This window comes from Falco punctatus, assembly GCF_963210335.1.
Source record: "Falco punctatus genome assembly, chromosome: 8".
Taxonomy (NCBI): Eukaryota; Metazoa; Chordata; class Aves; order Falconiformes; family Falconidae; genus Falco; species Falco punctatus.
The window spans coordinates 65,432,338-65,460,197 of NC_137588.1; the positions used below are offsets into that span (position 1 = coordinate 65,432,338).

The window sequence follows — 27,860 nt, forward strand, 5'->3', positions numbered from 1 at the left end:
CACTGCCTTTGAGGCAAAGCCACAGCTGCATACTATCAATGCTAATTAACCCACTGCCTTCATTCCTCTACACATGGGTAGCTACAGCTAATCACTATGCTGAGGAAATACATCGCCTGAAATTTGTTGCCCAGACTGTCCATCTTCAGGCTGTATGTCTGACATCAATAAAATCACTGACGTGCAGGGAGAAAGAAAAACTCTGAAATGAGCCAGTAACAGTAGAAAGGAAAAACATCAAGGTGCCCCAAAAAATCTCATGAGTAACAAAGCAAGGAAGGAAAAAAAAAGTGCCAGCTTTTTGAGATCCATTAAAGGCAAATAATTTAACATGTACTTTTCTTCTGGTTGCCGTTTTCAGTTTCCACATTACCGCACCGTTAATTAGGCAAAACTACAGGAACCGATGGGTATTTTGACACAACATAGACTGCTGGAGTCAGCCCAGCAGAACTGTCAAAACACTCTGATATACAACATCAGGGGTGCTGTGGGTTGGTGGTTTCTGATTTAAAAGAAAGAGGAAAAAAGCCCCCACCAACCAGAACAGTAAACCCCAAAAATTCTGTGAAAGGCACCAGGTTAAGGCCGCAAAGAAAAGTGTTTTTTGTGTGTTCAAAAAACAAAAAAAATCCTTTGAAATGATATATTTTCCAGTCTGTAACTTTTTAATGCATATAATCTGGGTATTTTCAAAGCAGGGTCCGAAGGAAATTAAGTCAGGAAAATATTTAAGTGTCAGAATATAGTAATTATATACAAGTATGTAAGTCTGTAATACCCAGCAATACTTTAAAAGCGGAAAGGCTGAGTTAATTTTATTCTACTGCTACACCCTGTCAGAGTAAACACATGAGGGATAGAAAAATAGGGGGATCAGAGCTGATTTTGCAGGGAGCCAGACCCTCCCCTTGCCTACATGGGTCTGTGGGCAAGGTGCAACCCCCCACCACACAGTCTGCGTAGGGCCAGGAGCTGTCAGCTGCATCAGCCCTTCAAGAGAAGGGAGCAGAGGCAACAGGGCAAACAATGCCTTGGTTGCTTTATTTTTTGTAAAATTATTTTTTCTTGTTTGTAAACTCACTTGATAAGTTGAATCAGTACCTACACCTACCAACTCTGCTCCCCCCAGCCATCAAAGGTGGGATGCTGAGCTGGGAGACCTCTCCCAAGGACAGTGGTGTGTTGCAGGGCTGTGTTGCACAAAGCTACTGTGCGCTAAAGCAAGCTTGGCTGGGAGAGGCAAGATAATGTATTAGACCAACAGACAGAGCTGGAAAAAGCATCGGGGAAGGCAGTGCCTCCAGCAGGTGAGAAGCTGGACAGGCACAAGGCATCCTGCTCCGGCCGTTCCCATAGGAGAGGGAAAAGCGGGATATGTTTGGCACCTGTGTGTAAGGCGGTATTTTGATTTATGCATTGTCTGAGGCTTTCCTTCAACAGGGTGCGTGTTCCCATCAACCTGCTTGAAAGTTCACACTAAATATTAATTCAGAACAAACTCACACCAGCTGCTTGAGCAATGATCCTGAAGGAACTTTAACTTGGAAGAATATTTTAGCTTGTGACTTATTTCAGAAGTTATATGTCACTAAAGAAATGTTACATTTCATCCTTCTCTATTGTAATATATGTTACATACACAAATCACATCAAAAAAAAAAAGAGAACTAGTTAAAAATTACTGCATGGGGATGGAAACAGGAGCCATGCAAACCATATTAACATCACTGGTCACAAAGGAGCTATGGTTAAAACATGCAGTTAATCATTACCAATCCTGGGGAAACAAAGAGCTACAACACAGAACAGTTTTTATAGTATACAGCCCTCAATACACACACAGCCCAGTTGTTTCCCATCAGCACAGCCGCCAAGCTAGCTGCAGTGTAAAGACACCATCTCCAGTGAAATTTTTGCATTTTAAACCTTCACCTCAGAAACAACAGAAATCAGTTAACAGAAGTACTGTTAACTACTGCAGTAGCTAATTTGGAATTAAATATGTTCCTTTTTGCTACAATTTTCATAAACTTCAGTCCAGAAATGCAACAGGAAAGAAACATTAAAGGTATCTTTGCAATCAAGCAGTTCTAAGTTCAAGTGATTTATACATATATTCTTCTTAAAGAAAGAGTCCCAGCATCTTACTCAACAAATCAAAAATAATTGCCCACAAAAAAATATTTTAGAGCTGAACACAGGTTATTTAAATGAAGAGACCTCAGAGATCATTTTGCTATAGGCTTTTTTCAGGGAAAGCTCCATTCTACAGATGGTAGGGGGGGCAGAAGAACACAAAAGAAACTTATTTGTGTTTTTGTGCTGATACAATTAATTCAGTGTGGCTATTAGTGATCAGCATTCCCTGTCGCTATCAGGTGGAAGGCATAGATCATACTCCTGCCAAAATGAAGATGGATTTGCTGTCTGCTTTTGATCACTTCATTGTAACATATGCGCAAAAAAACACCCCACCTGATATTTGTTTCCTTTGCAGTTCACTAATTACATATTTTCTAAACAGAGCCTTACAGTGAAAAGTTAAGTGGCTTTTTATGAAAAATTAAGAGGGGGTTTTATTCAAAATGTAGCTGGGCATTAGCAAGGGTTTCAGGGAAGGATGCAACATTTTTTCAGGCCGCTGTCAATAATTTGCAACTCTATTTATGGACTGGTGCCAGAGAAGTGAGAACAATCCCAATACTTGGATGTTTTCAGGCTCAGACTGGCCTGCCTATAGCAATATGAACACCAAAAGGCCCGTAAAGCACTGCTTTATAGTCACTAGGATTTTTAACATCAGTACTTTTCCACAATGTTGCTTTGTTTGCCAGGGAATACAATTGCCTCCGTATGAAAATTCATTTTCTTAGTCACAAGCAAACTGATAAGAGTTTTGAGAAAGGTGTGCCAGCAGGTACCAGGCTGGCAGCATCAGTTCTTCCTTTAAAATTAAAAAATAAATATATATATTTTTTAAAAAAATATACGTCTACACCAACTATTACAAGTCCATAAATCTATTAGGAAAGACAATCCCAGCTGTTCCAGGCCTGACGGAGAAAAGCAGTTGTGCCATACCAGGGGACCACCTTCCTCCATCAAGGGCAGCAGCCACATCTGGCAGCAGCTGGGCAGATTTACCCAAAGAACCAGTGACAAAAGGGACAAGAGTAAGCCTTGGGCAGGCCCAGGGGAGGGGGTTTACATGATTTTGGGTACTAAGGAGTAGATTTGTTAAAACCTTCTCGGCTGAACACCACCATCACAGCCTGGGAGAGCAGGGCCAGGCTGCCCCATGTCCCTCTGCTCCTGCATCCTCACACAGCTGCAGGTACATGAAATTCCCTGCACCCAGTGGGGACATGGGACAGCAAAAACATTACATTTGCGTTATTTAGTTGCAAGACAGCAGATGTCCCTGTGCCTTCCCTGCACAGACCTGCCGTTTGACTGCAAGCCCCCCCAGTGCACAGGGTGCCCTGCAGAAAGGGCCTCCTCCTTGTCGCGTTTCAGGAGACATGCAGCCAGGGCTCCCGGGCACTCAGAGAGAATGTGGATAGCAACACTTCCACTGCCCTGAAAGTGTTTGTATTTGTTCACTTAGTTGCTAAAAATGCTCATGTCACATGGGAATGCAGCCCAGGAATTTCATTCGTAAGCAGAATTGTGTTTCTGGAGACTATTGACCTGAACTGTAAATAAATATTTTAAAAAAAAAAAAAAAAGGTAAGATTGTGCATCACAATTTATGGTCCTTGAGATGATCTATTTAATCAGAAACAGTCGGAAACATTTCCCACAGGGCCCTCACTGATCTACAGTCAAGTGGCCAAGTCCTGTAGACTGGTGAATAACCCACAGTCCTTTCACAGGGGCTGAGCGGATCCAGCTTCAGACCTGGAGCCTATGATGGGAAAATCCGTATCTCAGATTTACAGAGTCTCTGCCTGATAACAAGCACTGTCATTCTGCCAGCTGGATGGCAGGAATGATCACAGCAGCTTCAGAACCTGGTTTATTCATTAAAACCGGGCCATACCTGCTCTCTACCCCAAGGATTTCTACCTGTGCAAACTGCATTTACACAGAACAGCCAGTCTAAAAATTTGTATTGTGGTAAAGTACCAGCTCCAGAATTTTCATTTACCTCAGTGGAATTTTTTATCCCAGTGAATGGCAGATTGCTCTGCTATACCAAGTTCAAAGGGACAGCCAGCACACAGCAAACATTAATCAGAAAACATCTTCAAACTAGCAAAACTTTGAAAAGCAAATGCAAAAGACAGTACATTCAGGTGGAATTAAAGCTGCCAGACAAGTCAGATATAATTTCAGAAAATGAAGTATAATACCTAATCCTTCAAAAAAACCCCTATATACAAACCTACAACCCATTAACCCCCTACTGGGAATTTTATTCCATCGGTACCAGTTAACTGCAAGTGTCCAGAGATTTAAACACATCAGTATCATCCTGTCACTTCAGTACTAAGCAGTTAGATATTCTTCAGGATTACAGGTAAAATAACATGATTCTGCCAAATTCTGTGGTAGATACCTAACAAGTCATGCTGAAGTCTAATGCAAACATTATATATACAGATTCAAGTGCGTAATTAAAACCAGAAAAGTAATTCTTACCATTGAGTGGTGATATCAATGAAACTTAATCATAGCTTATGAAAATCCTTTTACAAGGGAAGCCATTGGGCTACAACCTGTTATTCTGTCAAGCAACGCACCTGAGTGAAAAAGAAAGACGAGTTCTGAGTTGATTTTTGACTTTGTAACCACACGAATTAATGTTTCATTTCTTGATTTTACCGAATCTGAGTGAAAGTAAAGGAAGAAACAGACTAGCAAGAGGCAAAGAAAAGAGTTTCTGTTGGCTTTCTCAGGAGAAAAGGCAAATCATGAATGATTTGATGGGATATGGAAGGACAGGCACAGCTTTTGCCTTGAATGCTCCTAGCTCATTCAGGCCCTTCTTTTCTTTACACTCCACTGAAGAATCCCATTTTTCTATCTTCCTCACATAGACCATCTTTCCAAACTCACTACCTTTCACTTTATGTACTTTTATCCTACCTTGCTGAGCTCACCGTTTAGTTAATGGTGTAGATTCAGTTACTACAACTGGTCATAAACACCAAATTATTCACGTAAAACCAGGTCAACAGTTATGAAAAGCTGAAGTGAATTGCCAAAGTGAACCTGGTTCACTTTTCCTGCAGCAACGAAAAGTGCTGGCATTGTGGTTACCACTGCAAACCCTGCACGTATGGGCTACTGCCAGAAGCCAGATGCCAGTGCTAGAAATCACCTGAAAGTGACAAACAGTGACACAGGCTTTGGAAAACCATTCTCCTTGGTACCACGCCAGCCCACCTCTGAGGATGACACACAGCGCTCTATCATCTTGGGGCCCACCCAGCTCCATCCTCTGAGACACAAGCTGAGGGAGGTGGAGGACTTGCTGTTTCCCGAGCACAACTTTCCAACTGCGGCAAGCAACTGCTGCACAGACTTTTCTTACCTTTGCTTATTTTTTTTTATACCACTCCTAAGTAACTGGTATGGAATTACTCACCACAGACCGTGGCTGCAGCACCAGTTCAAGACTAAAGAGCATCTCTTATACCAGGGCTCAAACATTCTCATCTTTCATGAGCCAATGCCCCCAAAGCTGAAGCTGATTTTCATTCCTTGTGTTAAAACTCAAAAATAACATTCAATGTTTCCACAGCCAGGTAAAGCCACAGAGCAAAACTGCAAGGGAAGGAAGGAAATGAAGCAGTTGATGTTAATTATGCAAAACATGATGTTTTAAAGGATGTGAGTAATGTCTGGATACAAGCAACAGGTGCCTGATAAGACAGGAGGAAACCCAGACCTTTCATCCATACCACAGAAGCAGACAACTGTGATAGCTTCACTTATAGCAGAGATAATATTTAGTCACCTCCAGAGCAGATTAAAAAGTTTATGAAGTAATTTCATAACTAGAAGAGGGGATGTGCTGCCCTCGTATCAGGGAGCCTGGCTGCCGGGGAGTGGCCCCCACTATGTGCTGTGGCATTTCAATGCAGCAAGATAAAACCCAAAAAACACTCATGATGTGTCACTGTGTGGATGAGCCCCACACTTCCCTCAACCCACCAGAAGTACAGGGTCTGCTTTGACATCCATCCACTCCTCTCTCCAAAGGTTACAATGCTGGGATTCTCACTTCCATGGAATCTGGGGGGAGTGCAATTCAAAAGAAAGCTCCTGAGAAGTGGTATCTCCTGAGGGAACAATAGGCGCTACCATTTCCAGTCCTCCCAGATTCTGCTAAGCTTAAAAGCTCGCAAACACAGCCCTGCAAGAGTTGCACCCAAGCAGGCACTTCTGTTTTCTGTTTGGCACTCCTTTTGTAGCACCTGATTTGTTTGGTATCTTGAGACAGACCTGGTTCAGGCCCACAATACCACTGCCCACTTAGCAGTCACAATTTTGCCAACATTTTTGTCATTCCACACCTACCCCCTCCTATTTATTTCCAGGCATGATAGATCAGCACAGTAATTGCTGTCAGCAATGCACAAGGGGAAGTGAAGTCCTATAACAACATCCAATTTATCTGACATATGTATGACAAATATTTGGCACAATACATCAGTAAATTTATCAGAAGACCTAATTTTTCCTACCCTGCTTATGACTAGAATCATCACAAGCATCAAACACATCAGAAACATACAATGCTGCCCTAGATAGATTTTGCAGCAATGCATTTCCATGCAAGGGGCACACCACCTCAGCGGATTAAAAGATAAAGATCCATTTATCCAGGTTTTATGAACTGTTTCTAAGAGCTAGAAGATAAAAACCTTGAAATACCCTTTTCTCATTTTTAATAGGAAATTTTAACCTACAGTTTCCATCCTTAAAACATATGCAGAAATGGGTAAGTAAATAATGAGAAGGAAAAAAGTTCTCCTTTTATCACCAATAGATGGCAAAACCACACATAAGGGCATCCTTTGGTTTCAAGAGGCAAGACCAAGTTTAAAAACCACCTCTTCTATAATAACTTGAGCCCACTGCCAGCTAATTAGAAAATTCCACATGCTGTATCAGTTTAGACAGGGAATTAGCTACTTCTTCATGAAGGAGTGCTGCTCGCATGCTGACTTACTGTAAGCCTACAAACACCAGTCAGAAAGGATTTGGAAGTAGATGAAAACCTCAGCAGGTAGTCTACACATATGCTCTTGATCCAGCTTAAAGACAGTAAAATGCCCAGTGACCAAAGATTTAGGACAGAACATGGCTACACATTCAAAACTTCTCAGAAGCACAAGTTACGCATTCCTCAGGGAGTTGCACTTTCACTTGACTAAATTGCCTGGGTATTTGCTTTCTTCTGATGGTAGATTAGGAACCATGAATTTCCTTAAACCACCAGTTTTTGGCCAAGACACACACCCCCTTCCTGGAGACCTGCCAGCCCACACTCGCCGATGAGGCAGATCTGGAGAACAACATTCCAACACAAGCTGCTCCAAGGCGAGCCCAAAGGCACTTACCATAGACCCAGTCCTCTCAGGCCAGACAGGCAGGAGCACAGTTAAAAAAAGAAGAAAGCATGGCTGAATAGCCTGACCCCTCTGAACAAGCCCAGGGTTCAGCTTCCGGCATTATGTTGTGTCTTTACACGATTTTGTGACTGAAAAGTGCAAATTTGAAAGCCCAGAGAAAGAAGAACATGTTCCATTTAACATGCCTGCCTATAAGGGGAACTGCTTTCTGTTTTGGTTTTTTTTTTTTAAAGGTAGGGAAAAAGGAAGACAACCTTAAAAACATGGGTAATAACACATATTCCTCTAAAGCACACCCAACTTCTGAGTCTTGCAGCTGCTGTGTGCTTTCAAAGGCAGGTCATGTGTATGCTGCACAGAACAGTCCATATAGCCTTACGGTGAAAGCCGCTTAAATGTTCTACATCTAAGGCTGTATGTTTAGTGCTCACTTACACACATAGCTTCATGCAATGTCATCTGCTGCTGGCAGTCAGGAAGAAAACCACACTCTGGCTGTCCCCAGGGGCAAGGTGGTGATAAACCCCATCCTCCAAAGCAGCCCCATTCCCCTCTTCCAAGCACACACATGCAACATGGGTATTTGGCCCGTGATAATGCACAGTTTGGTGGGTGGCTTATGGCCTTGCGAGGCACAACACATTTAAGGGACATGACCAGACTGGCATCTGACATCTGAATGCACTCGTACCACTGGCATGGGTGACAAGTAGGAGCAAGCGTGCCCGCTCAGCACTGCCTGGGCAGTTGGAGGAGGTGCCTTGATCATGCACCTTTATTTAGCAGGGTGGTGACTGCTACATACTGAAGACTCTCAGGGTTTTACAAACAGTACTAGTAACATGGACTTCATGCAATCACCTGTGGTTAACAGTGGGGCACAAAGCATCCATTTCAGATGTCATCTTACTGTAGCCTGCTGCCAAATTAATGCTTTACGCAGTACTAACAAGACATGAAACGGTATCACTCTGCAGAGCAGCAGCAGTAATCCAAGCAGAGCACTGAATAAGGACGGCAGCACACTACAAGACTCACATTTCTAATGCTCAGGATTTAAGAGGGGAAACTCTGCACCATCCAGAGCTGAATGCCTCAGCACCTCTCCAAATTTGGCTTTCATCTGAACAACCAAATCCACATCTCTCATAACTAAGCCTGGGCTGAAACATGCATATGATCACAATTCTTCTACTAATTACAGAACATATAAAAGATGACTCCAGAGTGTTTAGCTAGATGATTACACTAAGTGTTTTCCTGTCCTTGTTAGGAAAGGAGAGGGGAGAAAAAAAACAAACAAAAAAAAACCCCCAAAAACAGGCAGATGCTGGAGGTTCCAGGAACAGGCAGTATTATATTAGCTGCAATAATAAGTACTTTGCTGCTCCATACATTTCGGTAAAACAAATAACATGACCTGAACCTGACAGACAAAGTAACACTAAGCCCTACAGAAGATAAGAATGTAGCCTATATCACAAAGTACAGGCAACTTTTCAGCTTTTAGGATACGCAAGAACAAAATCAAAGAACTTTAGAGGCAATGCAATTATGGCAGTGCCACAATTCACCCCAGTGCAGAAATCATGTTCAAAAATCTACAGCCCCTTGAGGGTTTAAATGTGCATGACATGAATACGCCATTAATTTCCTGCACAAGAAAGGAATGTAGAGTTCTGTATCACTGGTACTGCCAACACGTATAAACATACTACATGTCAGGGTAAGTGGTATTTCTCTTAAAGCCTCAGCTTCCAGAATCCCACAATGATAACATGATGTTCTTCCCTGGCACTCTACCAACCCCACAAAGCCCCCACTACAGGGACAGTCTCGTCCTCACAGGCAGTAGCACAATCTTTTTACAGAAGAATAAGGAGATTTGAAAACCAGAGCACCAGGCCTGCAGCAGATGGGGGACAGACACCAGCCCTCCCACACACAACCCACCACAGCATGGCAACACATACATCTTCACCTCCTCCTGTTTGCAGAGGAAAGTCGAGAGAGCCAGAAGGCTCCAGAGGGGATAATCAATATACCACCCTTATGCCAGGGTTTGGCTTCAGTGACCCACGGCTCAGCTTCAGAGTCCCTACCCAAACCAGGGCCTGCTGGTACAAACAGGATCAACAGCTTGGAGGAATCCACCAGCAGTTCCAGTCCCAAGCAGCCCTTCATGCCTGAGCATAGCAAACCTGATGAGGTCTATCAAGAAACACCTCTATCCACGGGGAAGAATTAGCCAACTATGTTTTAAATATGCATTGGGGATAGAGGCAGAAGGAAGAAGAGGTGAATTAACTCAAAGATCTATCATTTCGGAATTCTATGCTTTAAAAGGTTTTATACAATTTGCAGTGATATTAGCAATATTCTGAGTTTTCTCACTCCAGCTTTTCTCTCCCTAGAAAGACATGGCCAGACCCTATTTCCTCCTTGCCCCTACACACACAAATAACAATTTTTATTTCCTCTTTTCAGTTTAATTGCTAGGGCTTTTGTCAAGAGGCTATGGTCTAGCTGGTCTTTGCCTGTAACTACTGTGTAATTATAGCGTCAGCCTTCCTTGCTGCATCACAGTTTGCAGTCGCCACATAGGCGGCCAGGATCTCATGATGAGATGTTTACTGTACTGCAACAAAGGACTTCTCCTGTGTGCAGTATACGTGCCCTTCTATACATGGCCCTGAAATATAGAACTCAGCATTCATACATAAAAGCCTTTAATTCGGAGATACTTGACTCTCACAACTGCAAGTGTGCTATAACACTGCAGAACCCAAATCAAGGTTCATGATTTATGCATATGCAAGTGTTGTAAAATGATGGGACCAGAGCAGATTTTTTTTTGCTCAGACATCTGAGTCTATCAGTTTTGAGCTGGTTACAATCGCTAACTACAGGGAGATGTTATTTTTTTTATTTTTCCCTCTATATAAGCTTTTTTTAAAAGTGCATTTTCTTCCATTATCCATTTATGTGCCAATTTTCAAAGTCATAGACATAGAATTTCCATGCTTGCTTGTCCTTCAAGCAGTATTTTATTTTAACAAACACAACCAATAATAAATCAACATTTTAACAACCATATTCTATTTATTCTCAAAAGCAAGCATCTGTGTGGTATATGTGAAGTCTAGAAACATTTTGCATGCCACTTAGATAAGCTGTTCTTTAGAAAGTCTCCTTCTTCTGTCCTTTCCTCGTTAAATTGCATTTGCCCATCACCCATGAACACTGGTCCTGCTTGGAAAGGTTGCTGCCCTCAGAGACTAGCACATGTAACTAAATAATCAGTCTTAGGGCACACACTCCTTGAGAGAGGAATCTTTTTTGTGGGGTGTATCTGCAATAACATACAATGTTCATATTAGTATTAAATAAATAATTAGCAGGCTTTTTTTTTTTTTAGTGCCACGCAAGCTTTTAAATGTATGTGCTATAAATATGGCAGGAAACAGAAGAGCCTTGGTTTGGACTCTGAAGATGACTCCACACATATTAAAAATACATCGTTATTCTTAATGCATTTTCAGCGTAAAGCAGCCTGCCTCTGAGGATCCCAGAGGGCAGTGTGCACAGAGCACCAGCCCACAGCTGCCTCTGCGCCAGCTGAGATTCTCCATTTGCTGAATGGGAACTGAAGCACATAAGGACATTTCGGGGCTCTCAGCATGCAGTCAGGGCAAGGTTTTCAGGAGAGCTCAACACGGAACAGCAGAACAGCAGCTGCTTGCTAAAGATCATTTGTAAGCCTGGCCCTGAGAGCCTGCCTCACAGTGCCTGCAGAGCACACGTGATTAACTCCAACAGGACTTGCAAAAGCTTAAAACATGGGAAAAATAGCAAAGCTGAGAACAGCACATAAATTGCCCCAGTTCCCTTAAGTAGGACAATCTTCTTGCTCTTAGCAGTTTTGTGTAACCTGCCCAGCTCTAACCTAACTTCGCAAGAGATGAGCCATAAAATAAGTCTACAGGTTGCTTATACAACACGCAAGCACAGCCAAGGTTTTTGCGTGCGTTTTCGTATAGATATTGCCAGAAAAACGCGTAAGCTTAGCGCACAGTGGAGAGACACGCGTGTGACGCTGCTGCTGCAGCGCAAGGAACGAGCTGCAGCTCTAACCACAGGAAAATTAAGCCGAACGCTAAAGGCAAGATCACGAATAAGTGCTCACCCCACGGCCCAGGCTCGGGGCCCGGCCAGCCCCCCCAGCCAAACGCGCCCCCCCCTCGCCGCCCACAGCCGAGTCCGCAACCGGACAGCGAGACACCCCCACTCCGGCGAAAAGCGCCGCACTTCGTCCACCTCCCCGAGGGGGCTGGGGGCACCCCAGCGGCTGCTCCTCGCTAAGGGCCCCACGTAGAGGGGCCAGGGCCCGGTGGGGAAGGGGGCTCAGCGGTGCCCCCTACCCCCGTTCCCTCCACGGCGGTGGCCGCCGTTACCTCCAGCCCCAGGCAGGGGGCAAGGTGCATGCACGGCTGCCGCCTGCCCTCCATGCATTTAAAAAAAAAAATACATATATATTTTTTAAAAAAAAAACCAAACCACACACAGAAACGCGAGCCATAACCTTCCTCTGCAGCTCGCAACACGCTCCTCTCCAGCCCCCATTCATAAAATGCAGCCGAGCATGCGCGGTGGCGCCTCGGTGCCCACCCATTCATAGAGTCGGGCTGCCGCGCGTGCGCAGGAGGAGTCGCTGCCCTCCCATTCATAAAATAGCCATTTTCCCAGGCAGCGGCGGTTGCAGCATCGCGGCCGCCGCTGACAGCGCCGCGCTCGCAGCTCGCTTCCCGCAGCTTAGCCACCGCTGCCAGGATTCTCCCGGGTCCGGCCCCGGCCCCCCTCGTCCGCCTCGGTTTTAGGATTAACTCGCCTATGGAGAGATGGTCTTAGCTGAGTTATTTAAAGTAAGTACGAGAGCTCTGTTTCTGAGCAAATGTCAATTATTTTTTAGTAGAAAAAAAAATAAAGCCTGCTCCCCGAGGAAAAGCCTTGCGCTCTTTCTAGATGCATTTGTCTAGTCCCTTGAAGATCACTGGTCATAAGCATGTTTCTGGCTATGACTACTCTACTGGCAATTATCTGTAATTTTATATAGTAGATAGCTGCCTGGTGCTTCACAACCCAAGGGAGACTGCATCCCTTCTTGCAGAAATTTGTGTTCCTGCGTTTCTTATTTATGCCTCTTTTCTGTGTTCTTTCATCCACATCTGCATTTGGTGTACATATATGGCAGGCAGATTTCACCATACTTGTGTCGGGTTTATTTGCAGGGCTTTTATAGGAGAATAAAGCTCTTTTTTCTGTTGATGGGTTGTCCTGTCCTTCATTGTTTTTTCCTTACCCAGAAAATAGGCATAAATATATGGTCACCTGGGCTGACAAATAAGAATTGGATATTTCTTGATTTGGAATATGAAAACTGATCATATGTATTTCCTCTCATTTCCAAATCCCTCTGTCTTGTTAGTGTCAAGTAGTTCTGAGCTGTCTCCATAATAGGACACTTCAGAGATCAGGCACTGGTGTGTCAGATCTTTTCTGCATGACCTTTGCTCTTTAGCATTTTATTTCATACAACTGTCCTTTTTTTTTTGGCCTCAGTGCCTTATTCCATCATTGTTCTGTTCCTTGTCTTTCTGTACACTTGTTTTAAATCTGGATAGCTTATATATTTTAAAGGCTAGATAAGTAATAAAAGTAATAACATTGTGTGCCTAAAATAATTTCATTAAGGTGTATGAAATATATTGTATATGGAGGAAAAAAACCTGTCTTGGCTGCTCTTGTCTACCAACTGTGTAGTAAAGATAAGCCAGGATTTTATTTTCTGGTACCAGTCCTGGCGTCACAGGAGAAAGACAAGCCTAGAGATGACATGTTCTGAAAATTCATTATCAGAAGGGGAATGGAAAAAACAGAAATAGGCATATAAACGGCACAGAGGTCTTAAAGGAAAGCAGGACTGAAAATGCAGACCTTGGGAATGGCAGTGCAAATTAATATCAGCATTAATCACAGGAGGAAAAGACTTCACTTTTTTTCTTCCAGTGACCGAGGGTCTGATTTCTTGATTTTTAAATCTTTTATAGCCCCAAGTTTTTCCTTAAAGGGTGAAGGAGAGAAGGAAAGAGAAAAGGAAAAGCATCCCTGAGTTATCCAAAGTAGAAAAGGGATGTTCTAGATTCTTTAAAACTTCTTCAGCTGCTACCTTTCTTCCATACCATGCTAAGGGGTACAGTGTGTCAAAAATCAGCTCAGGAATTGGTGTTTACTAGTAGTAAAAGACAAACCCAGCTTTCCCAGTGCTAAGACTTCCCATCTCTTTTATTTTGGGGTAAAGAATAAAGCTACAATTTGTGCGTGGAATCACAATGATCCTGATGACCGGCTTCCCCCTTCTCCATATGAAAATGAATGATAGTAGGAGGAAGGGTTGTTCTCAGTTATTGGAACCCCACTGGGGATGTCTCATTGATATTCCATTTTCCATGGGCTACTGTGTTTTCTGTTGCTAGAAGGGACTTTATATTGGTATTATAAAATTAAAAGGACTATTTCTGAATACTGCAGTCCTTTTGAAATTCTCCATGAAGTATGGGCAAGGGAGAAATTATTTGTTCTCCTCCTGAAACAGCAAAACAAAAGCTGTTTTCATGGAATCGTGACATTCCCAAATCATAGTGGGAAATGCAACATCTCAAAAAGCAATCCCCTCCCTGCGCACCCCCCCCCAATCATCTTGTCAGACTTCAGTGAAATAAAACTCACAACCCTTGCAACACCACAGCAATAATTAATTCACAGTTCTGACAACTTTCCAAATATTAATGTATTTTTTGCCTTTAATCGTATTATTGTAGTATTCTCCAAATTCAGCCCCGTACTCAAAACTGCCTTGTTATAGGCAAACAGTTGCTCAAGTGCTGATTGGTTTTTATTCTTTTTAAATGCAATGCAATGTATTTCCTTAAGAAAATATAAAATCCTTCTAGTATGTTTATAATTTAGTACCATTAGCTTAATAGGACATATCTGAGCTTAGTTTTCTGGCCTTAAAATAAATGTTCTTATCCAATAAAAAGCCTTGACTAAGAAATTGCAGTCCCTAGAGATCTGAACATTAGTGGGCTAAAATGTGCTTTATTCACTTGCACCATAGGAACAGACTTCAACTGGTCAGAGACAGTTTCTTGGTAGTCTACAGGTCTCATTTCCCAGCTTCTGCATTTTTATGCTCTGACAAGAATTTAGTGTCTCATTTTAAAAATGGCAGGTTTCCCCAATAAGCTTTTTTTTTTTTTTCCTTATTACTGGTAGAGGAAATTCTAGCTGTCCTTAGCTAGATAAGGCTGCTAAAGAGGCGAAGAAAAAGAGTTAATATAAATATTTTGTTAATATTAATACACACTATGGAAAAGAGCTGCTTTTTTCCTTTTTAAAGCATTTACAGCTTGACTCAAAATTCAGACAGACTAGTTCAGTCTTAATGAACTCCAACATTATATATTATTCTTAATCACAGATTAAAAACATGTGCTTACTGAAAGGTTGCCTTTAACTAAGTGTTGTCTTCCCTCTTTAAAAGCTTTTGTTGAACCTTTTGTCTTCCATCAGTAGCAGCGTGTCCCTTGTCACTGCTGGGAGGTCTGGACAAGAGGATGTCCTTAATTCCAAACAAAGGCAGAGGCAGAATTTGTTCCTTTATCACAGCTCCTCCTCTGCTGGAACTCAGGAAAGCGAGTCTTTATTGATCCCTCCCGTTTGCTCTGGTGGGAGTGAACCTGGCCCAACAGCACCCTGCCAAGTCCCAGGTCCCTGCTCTGCCATGCCTGCCCCAGCTGCCCCACTTAGTGCATATACTCTGTGAAGCCCTATAGATCGTCCCTTTGCAAGTACTTCTGGATAGCAAGGATAGCTCTTAGACCAGTTACCCTGGCTTTGTTGTCAATGCATGTCCTGCATATTTCCCTCTTTTCCAAATGTCTGTAGGGGGTTGCTTTAAATTGCTGGTGGGTCCTGGCCTCCATTGCCATGCCAGAGCCAGCAAGGCAGGGTTTGTGCACATCCCTGAAGCACAGGATGCAGCTGTGATCAACACTTTCTAGATAAGGTTTTCTAGACTGTGCAACCAAGCCACCATAGGAGAAATAATAGTCATTACTGTTCTAAAAGCAGTGACAAATCAGAGGAATTTTGCACTGGTTACCATTGATTCTGCACAGTGTTGACTTGCACAGGCCTTGAAATATGTGCCTTCCCTTGACAGTATACTACTTCAAAGTATATTGTTTTCTATTATGATAATTTCTTTGTATTCAGACTTACTTGTAAAGACTCTACTGATTTTTGTTCTCTTCCTGTTGCCCTATTGTTTCAGAAATCCATCTGTCCAATACAGCAAAGAAAAAGAGAGAATTTCTGCAGTACATTTACGGTAACTGTTACTACCCATATGTTAATCTTAATGGAGGTGATCGTCATAATCTCTTTCAGAGACTGTAATTCAGTTTTTGCATAAATAATATCAGGTCTAGTATCATACTAACCAAGAGGAGGTGTGATCCAGCTGTTAGGTAACAAGATTCAGAGGTCTTGGGTGTGTACCCCTCACCATCACTGACCCATGACAAAACTCCAGGCCTTACCACAGCTCCAGTCTTGTCTCCCACAGGCAGCAGTCAGGGCTTGGCCTTTCATCTCTCCACAGTAATTTTTGTATCCTTTCTTCACAAAAGCTTGTGATGCTTCAATACTTGGAAAATTCTTGGAAACCTGTGATCAAAAATACTTACTGAAAACTCAAGTTTGCTTTACCCTGCTTATGGTGAAAAGGCAGAAGGCAACCCTTTCCCCATACCATTACTCTCCATCCATCTAGTAGCATTATAACCACTATAGATGTCCTAGAGCTCACATCCATGGCCACAGCAATGGGCAGCACTGCACCGCCTGCACGTTCAGCAGCTCCCTCACATTATAGGGCACAGGTCCAGGCTCAAGAAACGGGCCACCAACAATGTGACAGAATATGCACAGGACAATCCAGTGACAGCAGTCCCAGGACAAATCTCCATTTTTGGAGGCAAGCGGCTCTTCCCTGACACTGGTGTTGTTCAGACACAACAGAAGGGACAGGCTACTCGTGAGGTATCATTAAGGCATAATTCATTAGAAGATAATAAAGTGACCCCTGCTCTGGTACATGCAGCTTGCAAAGGATAGAAAGAGTTATTGGGGGCTACATTACTTCTCTGACCATACTGGTGGTCCCTCTATAAGCAAACACATGCCAAGCAGCATTTTTAGGGCTTTTATTTTCTACAGCATTTAAGGCTGAGTCCAGATATTTGCATGTCAGCATCTCACATCGAAATTTTCTGCATCTTTCGTAAACGGGTTGGGCAAAACTTTGGTATCTTGTACCTGGTGCTGGGTGGACAGGAGGTGGGTCACAGGAGCACATTTTCCCATTTTTCTGTGCACTTTGATGGGACTATGGGCACTGGGAGTCATGCCAGCACTTCCCAGAGCTGGGTTTTGCAGGATTGCTTCCACATAGGACCCGTTTCTGGACTTAAATCTGGACTTATTCTCATTATTCTTTTGTTACTGCATACATCTAGAATGTGTTAAATGTGACAAAACTTACTAAAGTTATTAACTAATAGGTAACTGAGGCAGTTATAAACATTTTATATTTCTGCACTCAGTAGAGATTTAAGTCAAGATCCATTTTGTTTTTCAGTAACTGGAAGACAAGTTATCCAACTCCACTTTGAAAATAAAGAGACTAGAACCTTATTGCTTCAAAAATTGTTCTGAAGACCTTGATGAGAATGAGGTTTCCTGTGGTTTTATGTAATTTTCTCATGGAATTGCCTACGAGGATGTAGCTTTCTATAAAATTATGTCGGCAAGTCCAAAATCCTATAAAAACATAAGATCGCTTTTGTTTTAATTTCATGACTAAAGAATCTTACAAAACTTTTGAATCTGAAATAATACCAAAACATTTTAAAGTAACAGTTGGTTTCCTACAACTTTAGGACTTGTAATTATCCAGTACAATATTAATTTTAAATTGGCAATATCTTAATGAAGAGATGAAACAAGCACTGCAGCACATTTATGTACCTGACTTTTGAATCCAACTTTACTCCCTTGGAAGGAATTATATTTTCACTCTAAAATTTTATGTGGTGAGCAACCAAACAGTCCCAGGATGGCACAGGGGAAAATAAATTTTCTCTACATGGGAGTTTGTGGACATGTCTGCTTTGAAAAGAATGTCATTGTTTCACCTACCTCTAAAGAATGAAAAAATCCTGATGTAAGAACATACTCATTATTTTTTCTTCCTGTTGTCTGCTTTCAGAAAATTGCCTGTACAATTGCAACCAGTGAATTTGTGCCTATGATAATGCTATAATATGTCTGTAATTACTGATGATCGATCAGAGATTAACTAGGTTTTTTTTACAAGTGGTCTGTGTGGCATTTTTTCTCAACTAAAATGCAATTTGCAGTCAGACTGGATTAGGGCAGTGGACAATAAAGGCACTGCATAAAGTTTTGTAGATTTTGCAAAATTATGGTGCTTAAGTATCTTAAACCTCCTATTCTACATTATCTCTTCTTTGATTTTTTTTTAATCTACAATTTTCTTTAAATGACATGTCTTGTTACATTAAATCTGTTCAATTTGAGCAATTAATTCAATATCTGCAGGCAGTACCCAACTGCGAGAATAAGAAGATCTGTTCACGACACTGGCATCACAAACTTCAGTCCTTTCTTATTGCAGCAGATGAGCCCTATGAGCAGATATGTTCTTTATAAGGGGCGTTGCATTTGCAGCTCACCTCTAGTAACCATCCTCTTCTTGATTAGCCAGGGTGGCTGCCACAGGAACTCTAGTTAAAAGTGATGAGGGGATAGAAAGGGGGAGATGGACAGCTCCGTTTATTCTTTCTTGCCTTCTCTCCCAACAAAAGTGGCTCGCATTTGCCACCACTTCTACCCGGGGCTGCTTCAGACACACAGTGGCCAGTTCAATGTGCCATATGCTGAATTAGGTCACTTCAATATTTGAGCCAACGCTAGCAACTCCAAGACACAGTTGACCACTCTGAACCCCACCTTGCTCACATGTGTGAGCCTTCAGAGCCAATGCAAGGGCCCCAAGGTTACACTCCTTCAGCTCTTACCCTTTTTCAAGGTCTTAAGTTCTGCCAGGTCTCCCCAAGCATTAATTTTTCTTGGGGATGTGCCTGGGATGGAATCTGCAGTTTATAAGATACTAATGTCGCTGCTCAAGGCAACACTATCTTTGCTGACAAGCACTCCCTGTGCATGGTGGGTTCCTGGTAAGGAGGTGAAGAAGGGCATGGTGTCCTGCTTCTGCAGTAGGAATGAGCTTTCCTGCTGCTGAGCAGACATCTCACCACATACTCCTGTAAACAATCACGAGGTATCCTTGCATCTGCCTGCAAACTGACTGCATTTCAAAGGATGACATGCTTGTATTGCTCCAGTCATCCTCAAATGGTTCTGGCTGGTTGCAGCTGCAATTTTAACCCTCCCTGGGGAACACATCAACCAAAAAAGGTCAGGTTATGATGTCTTGAAGCATCTTCCAGGGAAGTTACCAGGATCCATGCATGTACCCAGGCAGGCATGCCTCAGCCTACAAGACTTCACAGGAGCAGTCTGACTTCTTGACTTTGCTTCTGATCCAGGGCAAGTCCTTAACCTGACAACTTGACTGGATTCCTCTTTACCATGAGAGATGGAGTGCTGTCTGTGTACACAGCTACCTAATACCTTTTGCTGAAATCTTTCTTTTTGTGGGATGTGGACATAATGCTTAAAGCAGAAACAGCTCAGGGAGAGATGCATTCAAAGCATGTGCCAGTGTAAGCACACAGACAAAAAACCTGAAGCAACCACACCATAAAATACCATCATTTTTGTCATCTGGGAAGATCCCAGTGGAAGAGAGCCTCCTCACAGGACGAATGCCACCCAGCTCACTCTCTAGTTTAGCACACAAACATCTTCGTTTGACCTGGATCCATCATCAGCAATCTTACTGCACTGCTGAAACTTCTGGTGACAAGGCCAGCAACAGCAACATAGTTAGAGTCCTTTGAAAATTCCATAAGTACTGGAAATGTGTACCTCTTAAGAGTAGCTTGAAAGGTGAGAGCAGCTAACTGAGGAAACCCTCTGCTCAGGAGCGAGAAGGCAGTGAGAAGTTGAAGGACCACGTGTAGCAGCAGCACCAAAAAACAGTAGGTTATATATCTATCGTGGTTTAAAGGTGATCTTCAGCAAGAGAGCCATTGTGTCCAGAGTCTGGGAATTAGGAGAGCTGGGTCTTGTCCTCACTGAGAACTTTTATCCATGTATATGCCCAAATATCTGCAGTGTCTTTGAGTTTGCCATGTCAGGGCTTCCATTCCCCTTGCTCTGCAGAAATAGTTTGCCTGTTAGAAGGACAATTTGAAACAGTATTATAATGAAAAAAGATGATGAACCATTTTCAGTATTAACTATCCTAAAGTGTGGTGTGTAGTCCAGGGTTCATCTCCTTTCTGTAATAATTAACTCTGAAATCCTGATTAGCATTATCTCAGTTAAGCCATCTTTAACATCTACCAGCATATGGCCATGTCTTTGTACCAGGGGTTTGGGTGTTTTAAGAGTAGCCATGACTATACTTCTCCAGATTAATCTGATGACATAACTTCCATGTGATGTCATTGCTCGCTCTGGACTATTGCAGACTGTGCAAGTATCGAGTTAATGTAAAGCCTAAATGCCAACTCCTGTGTGCTGCTCCTGTCCCCAGGAGTGCCAGGGCAAGGGGATCCTGGTGCAGTGCCACCAGCGATGCAGAACACCCTCGACATGCCACCCTGGGTCAGAGATGCCATGTCTGGGGAAATCAGCATCAGATCAGCCTGTCTGCATTGACAGAGGTGGTGGATGCTGCCTAAGGGCTAAACAGCTCTCCTCCACATACATGCTGGCACACCGTGCACCTTAAAATAGATAATGATCCACAGATCCCCTCTAAACCTACTGTGAATAGATCAAACTGCAGAGACTTGATAACAACTGGGAGTGAGTTCAGGCCAGAATACAGCCCCATGCCAGAGATTAACAGTTATGAAGAGTCAGTGAAGACAGTACTGCCAGTGACATGAAGGAGCAGATAGGCTTGGAACGTTGTTCAGCATGCCACCATTTCCTCCAGCTACCTTCCATCTAATATCAAATCTGCTGCACTTACTCTTGGCAGCCAAAACAGCTGCATCTCTCTCCTTAAAAAACATAACAAATGCCAAAAACCCCTATGAAATCAAATTCTTCCTGCAAACATAACACCTGGCTGATACAGAACTATTTCGCTAAACTCTGTCTTGCAACGAGTACTCTTTATATCAATCATGACACTGGATTCTGAGGTACAAGAGGAAATCGAGGGTTTTTTTCCCTCTGTGGGCCCCGTAGTTGTCAGAATCATTGCTTCTTTTTATTTTTTACATAAAGTAAATAGGAATAGATGCTTTAAAAAGTCTCTTGTTTCTCGAGTCAGGATGTCAATGAGCTATGAATAATGACATAAAAAAAATCCAATGAATGGCTAAGAGCCAGCAGAGAGTTTTAACTAATGAAGAGAAACAGCATAAGGTCTGCATTACAATAATCATCATTACTGCTAGATAAAGCACTTCTTCCTGCTCATCTTGTGCAGTGGACAAAAGGAGCCTGGCAGGCAGGATGCAGTGCCAGCATCCAGAGGCGGCATGTGCCGTACTGACCACATGTTGCTGCTCTGGCACCCGTCCAGCATCAGGCCTCTCTCCTATTGATCTCAGGAGAACTGGCAGATTTTCAGCCCCTCAAATGCCAAGTAAGCTATCAAAGCAACAATTTACAAATAGAATAGTGGACTCCAGTAACATTTTTCAGTGGGTAAGAATGCACTTCCCTTTCCTCTTCCAAAAATGTATAATTAGTTCATGCTCCAGTTTTTGTAGCATTGTGGTAAATTTAGGAGGGGTGTGGTATGTGTGTGCTGTTGCAGAAGTACATAGATTTACACACGCACAGACACAGACACTCTCTCTCTCTCTCTTCCCCTCCTTGTGTGTGATTTGCTTGTAGTTGGTACAGGTTTTTTCCTGACTTTTTTTTCAGACTGCTGTAACATCAAAATCTTCTGTTGGAAAAGGTTAATTTGTTTGTCTGAACGCAAACAACTGGCAACGCCTTAAGCTGTTTGCTGTTTCCTCTTTGTTGGTACCAGAAGCTTTTCCCCTCCTGCAACTTGCTCTGAAGTTTTACTCACCACTTCTTTAAACTGATCTCCAACATTATATTATTTATGAATAAAGGTCACCCCGTGAGGAAATGGCACATCTACTAGAAAACAATGTGCACTTTCTAAATTTGAACCAAGTAATTTCCGTTCTTTGATTTAAGTTTAGTTACTTCCTGTGGTTTCTTGTCCTATGCTGCTGCTGAATCTTTGGATCGACTCCAGGATAAATTGCACTCTTTCAATGAAATTAGAAACTGTGGCAATAGATGGCTTAGCTAGTATAGCTGGTAAACAGCACTTAAGCTAAATATTAGTCCACTTAATGTTCTGAAGAGAGTGCCTAATTACCTGCCCGAGGTGACATATTGAGTCTGACCTGTGTGAGTACTCTCCCCGTGAGCTGTGCCCATTCACTCCCACCTTGGTTTGCAACCAGACAAGCTGCTGAGCAAGAACCTCCACCTCAGAAGGGCTCAGAGCAGCCTTTGAAACCAGTGGAGATGGGACACTTCCTTGACGAAGCCAAACCACCCTCCCACAAGCAGATTCTGGGTTAGCAAGGGCAAGTGCTCAGTCCCACGCTCCAAAGCATCTTTGTACCAGGCCAATGCTCCTGGCAAGCCAGTTTTGCATCAGGTTTTTTCAGGGATCAGGGTCAACTGCGGAAAGACCCCAAACCTTAGACAAGTTGTTTCAGGCAGTTTTCTGACAGAAGTAGATGTGAATAGACACCACTAACTCTAAGATGTGCTTTCCCTTAGTAAAAATGAGGAATGAGCACTCTGGGAACCTGCAGTAATAATGGTGGCCTTCCCAGGACCAGAGGAGCTAGATATGGCCAAGTTTAGGGAGAGGAACACATTAGCGAAGGAGGAATGACACACTTTATACCTGGGCAAGTGCTCTGACTCCCTCAGACACACGTTTACCTTTTAAGATCTTCTGCATAATAACCAGCCTTGGTAAAGAGCCCTGTTTGGGCTGAGGTTGCAGGGTAACTCAATAACAATGTGCTCTTTCTCTCTCCCATCCCTTTTCTTTCTCCTTTCCTTCCCCCAGGATACTTAAGAACAGATTTTTCACCAGTAATCAGACTGCTTTATCAATGGAGCCCCGGATTCCCCACAACATCACCATTGTCCCCAACTCTGTGATGGTCCAGCCCTTGCTGGACAGTCGGATCCCCTATGGGCGGCTACAGCATCCGCTCACCATCCTGCCAATTGACCAAATGAAGACAACTCACATAGAGAATGATTACACCGACAACCCCACCGCTTCCCAGCTGGCAGACCAGAAGCGTCCCCAAGGCTCCCATGAACTTGTCTTGACCAACCAGCACCTGCAGCGCTGTGAGCAGGATGTCACCCACCCCTGGATTTCATTTAGTGGGCGCCCCAGCTCCATCAGCAGCAGCAGCAGCACATCTTCAGACCAAAGGCTCTTGGACCACATGGCCCCAGCACCAGTGGCAGAGCAGTCCTCCCCCCGAGCAGTTCGCATTCAGCCCAAGGTGATTAACTGCAAACCCCTGGACCTGAAGGGACCTGTGTCTCAGGAACTGGACAAGCACTTTCTACTGTGCGAAGCCTGTGGGAAATGCAAGTGTAAGGAGTGCGCGCTGCCCCGGACTCTGCCTTCGTGCTGGGTGTGCAACCAAGAGTGCCTGTGCTCAGCACAGAACCTGGTCAACTACTCCACCTGCATGTGTCTCGTCAAGGGCATATTCTACCACTGCACCAACGAGGACGACGAGGGCACATGTGCTGACCACCCCTGTTCCTGCTCCCACTCAAACTGCTGTGCCCGCTGGTCTTTCATGAGTGCCCTCTCCCTGGTGTTCCCTTGCTTGCTCTGCTACCTGCCAGCCACTGGCTGCGTCAAGCTGTCCCAGAGATGCTACGACCAAGTGAGCCGGCCCGGATGCAGATGCAAAAACACAAACAGTGTCATTTGCAAGGCATTGCCAGAGAGCAAAGGAAGCAGGCCAGAAAAGCCCTTTTGATAGTTTGGGAGGATGCTCCACAGAGTGGGGTGGCGTTGGCTCTTTTTAATAACCTGTGTTCTGAGGATAATATTAGCCTTTGGCCTTTAGAGAAAGCAGAAGCAACTATTTCCACAAACTGAAGCACTTTGGGATATTCAGGGGTTTGGAACTGGTCACAATTTAAATAGATGGGGCCAAAGGAGGAATCTTAATAATGTAGCGTGAAGGCTGAAAACCTATCTATATTATGAAGTACAGCTGCTTAAAAACTCCTGGTTTGGACGGATGGCTGCTCGCCATGCCTGCACACCACAAGAACCATTAACTGCTTGCTTGGCAGGCACGGCCGCACAAGCAATACCTGTTCCCAGCCGAAAAAGCTGCATTGGATTCATATTCAGGGTGGGCCTCTTATTTTTGCTTTCCTCCCAAACTGATTTGCTACCAGCAGCCTGTTGAGTGATGGGCTAATTCCCTCTGCCCTCCTTCCCCACCTGCACACCATTAGAAGGGCCAGTTGCATGCAAAGTACCTGTTTCTCAAAAGCTTTCTGTGTCCCTCAAAGATTTTGAACCAGAAGTAAAGACACAGTTTGTATATTTAAGGGTCTTTTAACATCTAGGCATACTGCTTTCTTTGAACCCACCTGGCCATGTTGATTTGGACTGTCTGTTTAAAGCAAGATGGTAGCAGGGTTGCTCCCTCCCCAGGAAGAATAGCAGCAGGATGCATTCAGGCAGTTGTATCAACATTATGTCTTTCTGTCTGTAAGCTGACCCTTAGCATCAGGTTTCACTCAAAGGAATATTAATTTTGCATCAACAGTACAAACCCACTCCAGAAGGATGTTGGTCGAATCCCCTTTCCCCAACACGTATGATTGCTCCTCCAGCGCTGGGGCAAAGGGAATCTTAACTCATGCCACAAAGTGAAGATGTTCAGCATTTGTTTCTCTAAACCTCTTAAGCTCTGTTAAGAAGTCACAAAAAACCTAAGTGTATGGTACACATAGGTGTATTTTTATAGGGATATGAATCCAGTACCTCCTCTCCTGGAACAAGCTCTTCTTTGCTCATTGAATATTAAGATTTAAAATTTTTTTTATCTTGGGGATGAATGGGTTTTGCTTGAAGTCCAGCCTGTTCCCCCATCTCTATTGCTGCTGTTTGACTTTTGCCTCCTCTGTAGTAAAATGTGTCTTTTAAAATGTCGAGAATGCTTTTAATGTTTATTTTAGTGTTAACAAACACTACGGAAAGCCAGGGGAGGGAAAAAAGAATGTGCCTATGGTTTTCAGTAAGCAAGTATTATCAGCTTTGTCTGTGCATTCATCCTAGGGCAGGTTCTGCATTCCCTGAAGATGCAGTAACCCCTTTATCTTGACAACTGCAAGGTGCTACATAAAAAAATTTGTCCAAACGTGCAACACTGTAATATGTAGGTAGGTACTTGTTGCATGCATAAAACTGATCTAGTCTTTCTTTCCTTTTTTTTTTTCTTTTTTTTTTAATTAAAGGAAATTTCCTCAGTAAATGAACAGCAGTGACAGTGAAATGTCATCTCTAATTAGATAAGCAATAGGCAGAGCTCATGTAGCATTTCCAGGAATCCCATTTGCTTGGTTCCAATACAGTTGCTGTGTAGAGGTTGGCAGGAGCATACTGGTGGGACTTCTGGTGTCTTCTGTTTTCAGAATTCATTTAACCTGGATGACTTGGGGTTTAGTTAAGCTTAATTGTAGGTATCTATTGAATGGGAAATTAAAAAACGAATACAAGCCCAACAAACTTTCTATATTTATAACATTTGCTGGCTTGTATATGATTAGTTATAGAAAAAGGGTTACTACGTCTGTCACCAGATACCGGTTCCTGTAGTTTATCCTTGTGTTGACCGTATGGAGACACCAGAAAGAAGGAAGCAGGTGGGGATCCACAGATGTATTTATTATCTTGCACAAATTGGAGGGGAAAAGATAAAAGGAAAACCAGCCCTAAACTAGCTGAACTGTTGGTTGAATGTATAAGGTATTGTATTTAACAAGAGAAATTTTTTTCCTAAGATGCAAACAGGCTAGGAAATGCAGCAGGAGAGGTATTAACCTGCTGCCCTCCTCTGTTGTGGGACCATACATGTACAAATGGCCTCCACCTATGGTTGTTTTCCCTTTTTGACTGGCTGTTTCTGGGGGATCTGTGCTGAAAATCTGCAATAGCAAAGCCCATGGCTTAGGCGCATGGTCCTTGCAAGCAAATATAACGCTGGAGTGGTCGCCACGGTGCCAATCTGCACTCATGTACATGCACCCAAGCAATCCTGTATGGATTTACTTTCATTGTACATAGCTGTAAACTATTTCTCTCTTGGTTTCTTTTAATATGTAAGTCCTGCTATGGTATAAGGCAATCCCATGCTGGAAGATTGTAAAGCATTAGTGGATGTGTTAGAGCAGTGGTAAATGTAGCAGAGCAACCCTCCCGCTTCAGCCTCCCAGCACAGCGACTGGACTCTGCTCCATCAGCTCCTGGCCCAATACATGGCAAGAAAGCACCAAGCTCTTTGCAGAGTGCTCAGGACGCTTCGGGGTCAGCTGAAGCAGAGCCTCTGTGCTGCACCACAGGGCTGGCAGAGGGTACATCTCCAGTCAGTAATGTCTTTATTCCCCTCTCTTCCCTCATCCTAATGCCTCCGTTCCCCCATCCCCTTGTAAGGTACTTGGGTCTCCTGCCACCCCTGAGATGTACCATGGGCATGGTGCGATGTAACCTCAGCCACAGCGAGGGCATGGAGATGGCAGCTCTGACTGTCTTCCCTGCAGGTTGGGTCCCCCCTTGCAAACTGAGGAACTGTTGCTAATTAGCACAAACCTTGGGTGTGATGTTTGCTCTCTGGCCATGTCGGTGCAGTGGGGTGGGACCACAAAGGAGAGGTGAGGGCAGGTTCCCTAGGACAGATGCTGTGCCTCCGCAGCACGGCTCTGGAGGAGGATAGCAGGGCTCTTAAGCATCACCGCCCTGAACTGCTAATTGCTGTGGCAGGTTCATTGCTGGGGGTTTGTCCTCTGCCCACCCACAGAAGCAAAGGCCCAGAAAGCAAAAAGGGGTGACTTTACGGCACGCTGGCAATGCCACACTATGTCCCAAGCTGGAGCTCACCATCAGCAGAGTGGCTTCAACAGACAAATAAACTATCCCCGTGCCCTCTGTCTCAGTGCCTGCTGAGTACAAGGAGTTGCTACTAAAACCACACTGTTGCTCCCCAGGCACTGGCTTTCCCACCTGGATGAGCCCTCGCCCTCTCGCAGCACTGCGTATTCCCCCTCCCACCTTGGACATGCTGATAGTTTCCCCCCTTCTCCCGTTACCACCCCACCCCATAAACACCCTGAAAAGTTACCACAGAAGGTTTTCTTTGTATAGAATATTTATTTTGAAGCTCTATTTTAATAGTATTTATTTTAGAAAGTCTACTATTGTAAGAGTTCTTCTGTTTGTGAAGAAAAACAAGTACTGATGAATGTACTGATCTAGAAATTATATATATATAAAAATATATATATTGTTAAATATATAAATGGCTGTTGTGGTTTTTTTAGAAAAAAAAAGATCCTGAAGAATGTTTATAGCAATTATTCTAAAAATACAAGCAGAGAGTACTCCAAATCAGTTATTTGATACTATGCATACCAGGAGCGATTGAGGGAGTCAAGAGCTTGGGCAGGCTAACTTGTAACACTGACGACATGATGGCCCCAGGGACACCGGCACCTGGTGCAGACACCCCTCACCTGGATCGGGATTGCAGACCCCAGTACACACCGTTGGTAGTTGCAACATGCACCAGCGTGGCAAAGCTGTGGCAGGGGCAGAGCATCCCTGAGGGAAGAGGAACCCCCAAGCTCCCAGCACAGCGGGGAGCTCCTGCAACTGACAGC

The 27,860-nt window shown here is 43.5% G+C and overlaps 1 protein-coding gene across 3 annotated transcripts; it reads left to right on the forward strand.

Moving 5' to 3' along the window:
- SPRY4 (sprouty RTK signaling antagonist 4) lies at positions 1-27,500 on the forward strand. Of its 3 annotated transcripts, XM_080398183.1 has the most exons (3): positions 4-12,511; positions 15,985-16,041; positions 22,999-27,500. In XM_080398183.1, exon 3 carries the CDS (start codon positions 23,045-23,047, stop codon positions 23,942-23,944), a length of 900 nt encoding a protein of 299 aa, XP_080254309.1. In that variant the 5' UTR covers positions 4-12,511; positions 15,985-16,041; positions 22,999-23,044; the 3' UTR covers positions 23,945-27,500. The 3 variants fall into 3 exon arrangements, with proteins under 3 accessions (XP_080254308.1, XP_080254309.1, XP_080254310.1); XM_080398182.1 differs by having other exon boundaries at positions 1-16,041; XM_080398184.1 differs by lacking the exon at positions 15,985-16,041.
- Positions 27,501-27,860: the final 360 nt, after the last annotated feature.